General features: G+C 58.1%; 1 protein-coding gene across 2 annotated transcripts in view; it reads right to left on the bottom strand.

The window, feature by feature from the left end:
• Nucleotides 1–243: 243 nt before the first annotated feature.
• Nucleotides 244–10,918, bottom strand: part of Tecpr2 (tectonin beta-propeller repeat containing 2) — a 73,347-nt gene continuing 62,672 nt past the window's right edge. The window contains exons 18-21 of one of the 2 annotated variants that reach the window (XM_004645398.2): nucleotides 3,578–3,719; nucleotides 3,062–3,211; nucleotides 2,517–2,720; nucleotides 244–1,445 (exon numbers count right to left, since the gene is read on the bottom strand). In XM_004645398.2, the coding sequence (XP_004645455.1) occupies nucleotides 2,566–2,720; nucleotides 3,062–3,211; nucleotides 3,578–3,719 (447 nt within the window). In that variant the 3' untranslated portion in view covers nucleotides 244–1,445; nucleotides 2,517–2,565. Of the gene's footprint in view, nucleotides 2,721–3,061; nucleotides 3,212–3,577; nucleotides 3,720–10,918 lie in introns of both variants that reach the window. The other variant, XM_023705680.1, reaches the window with a different exon arrangement.

Below are 10,918 nucleotides of genomic sequence, written 5' to 3' on the forward strand. Positions count from 1 at the left end.
CCTTACGCAGGAGCTCTGGTCAACCCTACATAGGAATTTTCTTCAAGGGCTTTTCCCTTCAACTTGTTTTGAGGCAGGGTTAGGCTGGCCTTGAGCTCACGGGACTCCTGCCTCAGGCTCCTGGGGGCTGGCGTGATAGGCATGCGCCAGGCCCCATCAATTTTGAGTTTGGCATTCTTGCCATCAGTAAGTCAGACGGCTCCCCCGTTCTACGTTTCTCTAATCCACTTGCTGTTACTCTGCCCCAGAACTACGGGGAGTCACAGCAGCTGGGAGGCTGCCACTGCGCCCACACCTGACTCCTGCTGCCTGCTGCAGCTTAGGCGTGCCCTGCTGAGCTGCCCGCTGCGGCTCCGTCTGTCTGGGGCCACACGTCACTGCTCTCAGCAGTGCTCCACGGCTGTAAGGCCTCCCCCGGCAGCACGGGCCTGCAGCTTTGCCGAGCGGAGCTTTGGGCCCCAGGCCACCTGCGTGGACCCTGGGCGGGGGGCGAAGCTGCAAGGCCCCTGGCGCTGAGCGCAGCCAGCTCCCTCAGCGCATCCCCCCAGGGCGATGTCTTGCCACCCCACGCTGCATGTTCACTCGGTCCTGGAACGTGAAGCAAATCCTCTTAATCAGGTCTGCTTTCTTTCGTTTCAGTACTGAGAAGCAAACCCACACAGCCTTTGGGCTGAACACCCCCCCCATCCCTAGCCCCACTACCCTCTAAAATTTTGAGTTTAGAAAGCTCTTGCCATCTGTGATTCAGACAGCCTTTCCTCCTCTAGTCTGAAGTCTCTCTTCATCCACTTACTATTGCTGTGCCCAGACCCAGCTCAGATTTACAACCCTCCTGCCTCAGCCTCCCAGAGTGCTGGGATGGCAGGTGTGACCACCATGCCTGGCTCCTCAGGCTTCATGTCTCCTCCACTTCACCATCTCTTGACAATATCTCTGACGTTTCTTGCTCAGGTTGCTTTCCAGGACTTTGGAGGTAACCTTTTTCAAATGTTAGTTCCCATAATGCACTTCTGGTGTAGGTTTTGCTTGTTGGCTGGGGACCTGCACCTCCAGAGCTGCTCCATCTTGTGAGGAGACAGCCTGTGCTTGCTGAGTGGGTGCGTCCAGCCCAGCAGGGGCCATGCCTGGGCAAATGCAAATGGAGCATGGCTTTCACCACTAGCCAGGTCCCCAGATCTGTAGCCTAGTCCTCGGGGGCACCACTGAGGGTGCCTTCTGGCTCTGGGGCCAGACCTGCCCGGGTTTGCAAAAAGTCAAGTTTATTGCACAATCTCAAAGCACAAATGAAGGTGAAAACCAGAAAGAAAACTGAACACCACGCTGACGGTAGAAGCTGAAGAATTCACTGGACTTGGCGTCACTGCACTAAAGTTCCAGGTTGGGAGGGTGCAGCCGCCGTGAGGCTGGGCAAGACAGCGCTGACACCAGGCTCACCGAGGAAGGTTCTGGAAGATGAAGTGGGATGAAAATCTGGTCCCACACCTCATCTTCTCCCTGGTGGCTGCAGTCCCTGTCACACCCTGTATTTTACTACTGTCACCTGTGGCCTGGGGCTTCTGATGGCTTGCTCAGCAGAAACAAGCATCATGTGTCACCAGATAGAGACAGCTAAAAAAAGCAGCTGTGGCAGCCAGGACTGGCCTGGCCCCAGTGTGGAGCTCAGTGCCAGTGGGCAGTGCCCCCGCCGACCCTCAGAGCCCGGGTGGTGGGCCCTGGCCACCGTCCACGGCAGGACTGGCTTCCACTGCTGGGGTGTGAACCCAAGGGCCCCTATGACCACAGTGGGTCAGGTACAGGACAAAGCTTGGGAAGGGGGCAGATGCCTCCCCCAGTTTTCACATGTGTTTCTGTTCTAAATTTGTAAGGTCGGATTTCAGATGAGGTATCTCAAGAGGGTTTGTACTACAACAAACACAAAGGCAATACTTAGCAGAGCCATGCTCAGGCTGGGCCTGGCTATGTGAGGGCCACAGCAGCACCAGCTCAGGGTCGCTCACACGGCAGCACGCAGCTCGCCGGCCAGCTGGCTAGTAAGCAGCTCTTGGCCCAGCACCTGTGGCCCTGGTGTTGGGGAGGTGACGGGCGACAGAGCTGTGGCACTGTGTTCTCATTGCACACAACCCAGGGCCACAGATGTGGAAGACTTGGTCCTGCCCAGCCCAGCAAGGAGTGAAGCCAGGTGCCATGTTTCCGGGAGGGACAGGGATGTGTAATGGTGGCCGCACCCTTGCCACCTGCACTGTTGCCCAGGTGTCCCCATCCTGGCTCTGGCTCCTGCCAAGAGGGCCTGTGCCTTCCACCAACGGGGTCATTTTCCTTGCAGCCAGGCAGCAACCCTATCCCCACCTGGAGGCGACCTTGGGAGCAGCCATTGGTGCTACTGCTGCGGGACAGTTCTGGGCACTCAGCTGAGGCTGCGAGCTCTGGAACAGGACAGGAACACACAGAGGATAAGTGTGGGTGTTGGCACAGCCGGGTATGTCTGGACAAGGGTCAAGAGGCCAGCTTCCGTGGACCTGCAGAGCCACCGAGGTGGGCCTCCTCCTGGCCCAGGCACCTGGTCCTTCAGATGACCTCCCACTCGTCCTCTAGGTCCTCGGGGTGCGGGGCGGCTGCCTGGCCACTCCTTGGGGTGCTGTGTGTGTGGCTGAATGTCCTTGTCAGCCGCTGGAGGAGGCAGCCAGGGGGGCCAACTGCCCACAGCTCATCTGAGGAGGTTACTGTAGGGACAACAGCCAAACAGCACTAATTAACCACACAGCTGGGGCAGTAGGCACAGGGCTAGGGCACAGGCCAAGGGCCTCATTTGGCTTTGGAAGTGGCCATGTGCTGGCTGCAGGGCCCCTGATGAGCCGTGGTCCACCCTGCGCTTCATCCCCTCAACCTCCAAGCATGCACAGCACCCCGGCCCAGCCTGGGGTCCGCACACCCACTCCTTCCACCAGCAGCCTTGGCTCTGGCTTTGAGATGCAGGGCCACGTGGGGCCACCTCTTCATGAGCCCTACTGACCCAGCCCAGAGTCCCCAGAGGGTGTGGAGCCCACCACACCCAAACACCTGCCTGTGAAACACAGCGCGTTCCCAGGGATTTTCTTCCAGTAGTCACCAGCAGGGTTTTTGTCTGTGATCCCATAGCGGCGGGCAAGGTCACCATTGGGACAGCGGGCCCACACGGTTCTGGTGCTCAGTGCCAGCTGGCAGGCCTGCAACCCTGTGGGCAGATGGGCACCATCAGTACCCAGCCCTCCCAGGCTGTCCCAGACACCATGCTAGTCCACAGCACGGCTCATGGGGACAGGGTGTCCTGTGCCACCCGGCACCAGAGGACGCCCTCCCTCTTGGCAGGCAAGCTACACCGTGACAGCCACAGCCAAAGGACACAGGGTCTGGGTGGCCTGAAACTGTCATCTGTAAGGCCCTGGAGACCTCCTGGTTCACCATGCCTGTCTCCTGCCTCAGCAAAATGGCAAAGCTGAGACAGCCCGAGCAGGACACACTGGGGGACCGGCTCCCAGCTGACAAGGGGGCCAAGCCAGCAACATGCTGCTGGTGACGGCATCTCCCGGGGTGTGCCTACCCGGCACATGTTCCCAGCCGGTGCCAACGGGCATCTCCTCGGTGACCCCGGTGCGCACATGCACATTCCACCTGCTGTCCAGAGCCCACAGCATCTGGTCGTCGGGACTGGCGTAGACGTTGACCAGGGTGACCCCGGTGGGCTGCAAGCAGGAACGGGTTTTTGTCAGAGGAGGAGATGGGGACCAGGGGGCAATGGGGCACCTGTGAAGGGTAGGGGCAGGCACCCAGCGACACAGGGTGAGCTGGTGCTGCCCTGAAGGTCACTGGTTCCACTGTCGCTGCAGGTGCGCCAGCCTGGGGTCCCACCTGACAGCTGGCTGCTGCAGTGGGGGACAGGCAGGCAGAGCTGCAGGGTGGGCCCAAGCTGCAGGGACCCGCCACTGATCTTCAGCCCACCAAGGCCCACGTGAAGGCAGCTGCCAACCAGGCCAGGTGCTCCAGGGGCCAACACTACCGAAAGACTCCTGTCCGCATGAGGACAGGTGACATCCCTGGTTATAGGTAGACCGTGGGTGGCCCTGCCCAGCTCCACAACTGGCCCCTTGCGCTTGCACAGAGCTACCTGTTCTGGGGCCGCCTGTCCATGACTGGATGAAGCCTCCAAGTTCTGACAGAGGTCACCAGATCCCAGTCCTGGTAACCAGCAATGCTGGCAGCCACCAAAGCCTCAGTCTCAGGACCACGACCTGCTGATAGGGTCTGCACACACCCCCACTTCATGCCACTTGTCACACACCTGCTGGCTCCTGATGCCCAGGCATGTGCGGAGGAGTGGAACAACATCCCTCCGAATGACTACGCTGACCCAGAGGCCAGCTGTGCTGTGTCCTCTATCACTTCTGAATGGCTAGAAACACCTCATTGGGCTCCCGGCTGTGGCGGGGACAGTCCCAGGGACACCCTGTGCTGTCCGTGCCCATCTCCCTCTGAGATGGCACCTGCCCAGCCTCCGTCAAGGGCCCCTACACAGGCTCTTTCCAATGGGCTCCCCGGGGCTCAGGGTACAGGGGAGAGCCAGGACCACTGTGCCCCACACCTGACTTGCCCAGCCCGGCGGAAGGAGCCATCATGGCACCTGGTCTGTCCTGTCTGTCCCTTGCAGGAACAATCCTTGCTTGTGGCTTTTTTTTTTTTCAGGGTTTTGCTATGCAGTTCAGGCTGCCCTTGAGCTATATAGCCTGGGGGCACTGAATTTGTGGTGATCATCCTGCCTCAGCCTCCCAAATGCTGGAATCACAAGCACACACTACCACATTCATCCCTGTGGTCTTTCCAAGTGTGAAGCGCAGCAGGCAGAGGACCTGGCACGGGCTTTGGTTGCAGAGAGGCAGCCCCTAAGTGCCAGACCCTCCTCATCAGAGGCAGGGGTGTTTTTTTTTGGTACTGGGGATTGAACCCAGGACCTTGCACTTGCCAGGCAGGTGCTTATGCCACTGAGCTACATCCCCCACTTGGGAGAGCTGTTTTGTGGGGCCTGCTGGGATGAATCGATGAACCCAGGGCCTCGCACCTCTACCTCAGAGTAAGAAGACTCTGCCTGGGTGGCTTGTTCTTGTAAGCAAGGGATTGCCAACATCTAGGAAGCGTCTGCTGTGAAACATACTAGAGGGGTAAACCATAGAGGCCTGCAGAAGAGGCCTTGGATGCAGAAACCGGGAGGTGGGGAGAGGTGTAAAGCCATGTGGGATGGCGGACCTTCAGGGAAACAACCCACTGGCAGGAGAAAAGCACGGCTAGAAAATGGGAAAAAGGGAGGTACAGGCCCAGTTAGAAGGTGTGTACTGCCGAAGGAAGCATCCTAGGGAGCTGGAGGAGACAGCTGGGCACGGTGGCACACACCTGTGATCCCAGCACTCGGAGGCGGAGGCAGGAGGATTGCCGTGAGTTCAAGGCCAGCCTGGGCTACACAGTGAGATCTGGTTTTTTGTTTTTTTTTTTCCTTTTAAGGTATTTGGTTGTTACAGGGTCTTATTATGCAGCTTGGACTTGTGCTGATCCTCCTGTTTTCAGCCTTCCCAGTGCTGGGATTGCAGGCATGTACCACCATGCTCATGCATGGGGTACACGTCTCGGGGGCCAGTTCAATGCACCTGGGGGCGGGGCCAGCACGGCATGTGGTGCCAGAGATGGAACCAGTCCCTGCGCTTACCTAAGTAGGCGCTTAAGTCTGCTGAGCGATTTCACCATCCCTACACAGTGAGTTTAAGGCCAGCCCAAATTATAAAGCAAGACCCTATCTTAGGAAAGAAAGAAAAAAGAAAAGAAAAAGATCCTGCCTTAGGAGGGCCAGCCTCATAGTGGTCCTGATCCTCCTGTTTGAGCCTCCCCAGTGCTGGGATTACAGGCATGCCACCACCAGGCCAGCACGACACGTGATACTTGGGATGGAACCTGGGTCCTTGCACTTGCCAAGCAGGTGCTTCGACTGGTGAGCTATCTCCCCAGCCTTGGGCAAGGGAAATGCAGAAGAAAGACTTTTAGCCATGCATTGCCTCCAAAATGTGACCTCTCATGAACCAAGTGAGGACAGATTTCCCAAATCACGCTAGGCAGAGGAAGCCAGGACCAGGAAAGGAAACCCTAGCACAAAGGGAGCAGGCACAGCGAGAGGTGCTGGAGAGACCTCGGCATGGGGGAGGCCACCTGAGGCTGGCGGCTGGGTCAAGCGTGTGAAGCTGCTCCAGAGCTAGTGGAGCTCACAAGGTGGCATCCAGGGAAGCCAGAGACGTGCGGCAGGAAACCGTGTGCATAGTTTACGCCCTACCCTGCAGCTGCATCCCTCCTCACTCGATGCTGGGCAGTGGGCAGCTCTATGAGGAGGCATAGGCAAGGTGACAGGGCTGCAGGAGCCGTGGGTCCTCCACTGCCAGTGGACTACCACTGGACACACCTGCGGACAGGGACAAAGGCTCCTGGCAAGGCTGACCCCATGGCTGGCAGCGTTAAGGGCCAGTCCCATGAACGACAGTCTGGGCAGATGCAGGCACCGGCCCAGCCTGCGTCCCAGGATGAAGCTTTATTTTCCTGTCCAGAAATGCTCTGCGCAGCCTCACACCTCAGAGATGTGCACCTGGCCCAAAGCCCTAGAGCCACCCCTCTGTGGCTGGAAGAGCCAGCCCATGGCGTGCCTGGGGCACCAGGGCCACTGTGCCGCCCTTTTCAAGGGACCTCTGCGCCTCTGGCCTGTGCCGCTCGCAAGCTCGGCTCCAGACAGGCGTGGGTGCCTCCGGTGAGACCCAGGACTACTTGTGCCAAAGTCTGCACTGAGGCCTGCAAGTTCCCTCGGCAGCAGGGGATGCAGTGTGCCCCAGCAGCTGTGGGAGGGCAGGTACATTCCCCACAGTGGGCCCCGAACAAGTGGCAGGCCCTGCCCCTGCACTGCCCTTCCCCACTCGTACCCACTGATGAATCCTAAAAAGAAAGCAAAATCCTTCCAACAGCATGGCCAGCACTTTGTGGCCTGTGCTCCATGCCTGTCACGCATGTTTCTGGAATCAGAGCTGGATGGCCGGAAGGCTCAGGCCCTCCAAACTCAGAATGCCCAGCAATGAGCCTCCCTGTCCCCAGCGCCATGCAGACATCCCTGCCCATGAACACAGGGCCAACCGACCTTACCCGTTATTGGGCTGCCCCCAACTCTATAAGCCCCTCTAAACTCTGCTGTCCACAGGGCCAGCCCCAGTGATCTCTACTCTTGTCCTGGCTGCCCTTCTCTGATCACAGATCTCTTAATTTTATTTTACTTTTTTTGAGACAGGGTCTTACTATGTGGTTCAGGCTAGCTTTGAACTCACTATGTAGCCCAGGCTGGCCTTGAACTTGCAGTGATCCTCCTGCCTCAGCCTCCTGATGCTGGGATTACAGGCCTGTGCCACCACACCGGCCGAGCTACACTCCTGCTCTCTGCATGCCCAACATAAGGCACTGCATGCAGTTTCGCCCCTCAGCCCTTGACACACAAAACTCCAACGCTCTGGATCTCCCACTTGCAACACTCCAGTCAGCTGCTGTTGTTGCCCTTCTGCCACTTCCCTGCTCACCCGGCAAACCTGGGTTGGGTGCCAGGTGATACGAATTTATTTAGCCGGTGCTGGATGTTTTGTAGTTTACAAATATTCCGGAGATACCACTGACCCACACAGAAATGTCTAGATCATCGCGAGTCCTGCTTTCACGCTCTGGTGAGCAGGACCAGAGTGGCAGCTAGTACAGGCTCGCAGTGCCCGTCACTGAGAAATACGCTTGGGAGCGTCTCCACCCGGGCTGGGCCTAACCTGTCTGGGCTCCGACAAGTGATCCCTCAGGCCTCGCTCTCACTGGGCTGCAGCGGCCCTCTGCAGGGGAGTCCCTTCAGATCTCTGGCATCCCTTCCCCAGAGTCGGCTCTGTCTGCTCTGCTCAGACTGCCTGCTCTGCCTGGGTCTTCCTGCCTGGGCTGTGGCCTGGACGTGCTTTCCTAGTAGACAGCAAGACCAGTGTGAGGGTCCCTATATGTGTTCTGCTTCTCACACTCCCCTGTCCTTTGCTGCCTGTGTGCAGTGTCTTGGAGACCAGTTTTCTGGCCTGATACTTCAGTTGTTTTCAGCAGGGTTTGTAAACCGAGTCCTTGTTATTCTCCTCGCTCTACCTCGGCTGGAAGTGCAAGCTCACCTACCTGGCCCAAGCTTCCAGCCTCTGTCCCAGGCACTGCCTCCCGGGTGCACTTCCTGTGTCTCACACACCCCTCATCTTCTGAAGCGTGGCTCACACTGGGCATTGCAGTGTGCTCCGGGAACGGCGGCTGCTCTGGGGGCCAAGCCAGGAAGATAGCAAGTCCCAGGCCAGCCTGGGCAATGTAAGTAAGATCCTATCTCAACATACAAAATGAAATAAAAACACAAGGGGCGGGAGGTGTGCTCAGTGGTCACAGGCTTGCCTGGAATGCAGGGGCTGGTGACTCAAATACCAGCGACTAATACTGTTAGAAGAGGAACGCACCAACCAGGGGACATCTAGAGCTGCTTCCCACTTGTGGGTTGATACCCACACCTAAGGACACAGAAGCGAGTAAGGGTCTCTCCCTGCTGGGGGAAAAGGAGGAGGTTGCTGGGGGTGGGCAACTGTATTATTTCTACCTAAATCCCGGCCAGGAGGCCTTGCTTGGGGAGGTAATTCTCCCTCTGCTTCGAATGGACAAAATGTACTTTTGAAGGTGTATTTTAGATTTTCTAAAAAATGTTTATGTTTTTTGCTACTAATTGGGAAAGTAGTGAAAGTGAATTAACATTTACTGTGGCTGTTCTGTGTCGGGTACTTGCGCTGCTTCTATGTACCTGCCCACCGCCCACCACCTCCCACCACCTCCCTCATCCATCTATCTCCCATCCATCTCTTTATCTTACTTCTGGCTGGACTTCAAAGCTGCAGGCATCAGCACCCTTCTCCCCTAAATACTTCATGTGCAAATCATTAAGAAGGGGGTCCATATCTGCCCATCGCTTTTCTCAAGGTAAAATTTACCTACATCAGCCGTGCAAGCCCGAACGACGCCTCCTGCAGCAGCTTCCATCCTGGTCAGCCATTCCCAAGGTGACCTGGGTCTAATCTCACAGGAGTCTCTCCGCTGGTTCTAGTACCCTTGGGCCATGTGGACTGGCCTGCATGCAGCCTCCTTCCCTCCAGATGATGACGACACTGTGCTTGTTCTCCCTGGCTCGTCCGCTGATACCCCCACTGCTGTCTTCCATCAAGGAGCCGGGGCCCAAGGTCAGAGGGCAAGGGGCACTGTGACCCAGTCTCCCCTCCAGCTTCTCTGCTGTTCCTGCCTCAAGCTGTGGCCTGGGTCCTAACAACCTTCTACCCAGGAGCGGATGTGCTAGGGGACGTTTTGGGAGCAGGTCTTCCACCTCCCACATGATAAAGTGCCTCGGCACCCAGTGCCACTGCTGTTCTGCTGGAGGGGCCTACTCACCCTGTGGGGAACTGGGCTCGAGTGCTGCCAGGACGGAGCCAGTGGGTGTGGGATAGCTTCTACATGGAGCTTGGTGGCTGAGAGGCGCCCCTGCCAGGGGCCACACCCTCTCTTCACCCAACCTGACACTGTAGCTGCCCATCCACATTCCAGGCTCTTGAGCAAGGAACGAGGCCGTTCCAGCCAGGCCACACCATCTGTGCATGCCACACACCAGATTTCAGTCGCTCAGGCTGCTTAGGCATCTCTGGGCACTGGGCTGGGCTGGGCTGCCCCCACGGTGTGAGCCCCAAGTGGGTCCTCTCCCACTGAGCTGCGTGCCGGCCTCTCGAGCCACTTTAAACTACTGTGCATTGGTGGTGAAATGATGCTTTGAGCCAGGTGTAGTGCACATCTATAATCCCAGTACTGGGAGACTGAGGCAGGAGGATCACCCAGCATTCAAGGCCAGACTGGAGTACCCTGTCTCAACAACAACGCAAACAGAAATGATGATGTCTGGACATGCTGGATTGAATGCACCGCATTACCCAGGCCAGCCACATCTCCTCCTCTCTCTACCAGCAAACGAAGCTCCCTGAGGGCGCTCCAAGCCTGCTGTCCCTCACCATTCTGTGTCTGTGTGCAGTGACCCAGCAGCTCCCGGGACTAAGTCCACACACCCCAACTGGGGGCAGCACCCACATGGCTGCCCCACCTCACATCAGTGCGCACTGCAGGCCCAGCTCTCCCCAACCCTGGCCACCCCCCCTTCACTCAGGGCACTGCCGCCTCAGCTGGACCCAGCCTGTTCCTGCCCGAAGCTGGCCACCCCCTAGTCGCAGGTGATGGCAGCACAGCCTCCCAGAGGATCCTCTTCACACAACTTCTCAGAGCCCCACGAGCCGCCAACATGCTGCCTCCTGCCCCCGGCCAAGCAGGGTTGCCCTCCACTCTGTGCAGCACTCCTGCCTGTGGCGACTGGACAACTGGCGGTGAACTTCTGACACCTGCCTGAACTGAACCAGTGTGGTGCTGGGCATGGGAGGCCCACCTGAGGACTGCTGCCGGCAGTGCAAAGGCAGCACTGGAGAGGAAGAAGCTCTGGGAAGCTGGAGGGAGCGGTTTGGCTTCCCACTGGGCTGGCTTTCCTGATGAACCTGGCTGCTCTCATCATCACAGGAGCTGGGAGCTCACTGCTGTGAAGAACGACTCCGATTCTCACCTTGAGCGCTGCTTCCCGGCTCCCGTGCAGGTCCCTCGGCCTGCTGGCACAGACTGTCTAGCTTCCACAGCCTTTGGCCTTCCTAGCGCCGATCAGTGAAACAGGCCTGCACAAGACATTGTCGTGGGCTCCAGGCCTCCAGCAGGACTCAGGAGAGGCACCGCCATGGCTCTGGGTCTTCAGCTG

The sequence above is a fragment of the Octodon degus genome, unplaced genomic scaffold (genome assembly GCF_000260255.1).
Source record: "Octodon degus isolate 3935 unplaced genomic scaffold, OctDeg1.0 scaffold00226, whole genome shotgun sequence".
Lineage (NCBI taxonomy): Eukaryota > Metazoa > Chordata > Mammalia > Rodentia > Octodontidae > Octodon > Octodon degus.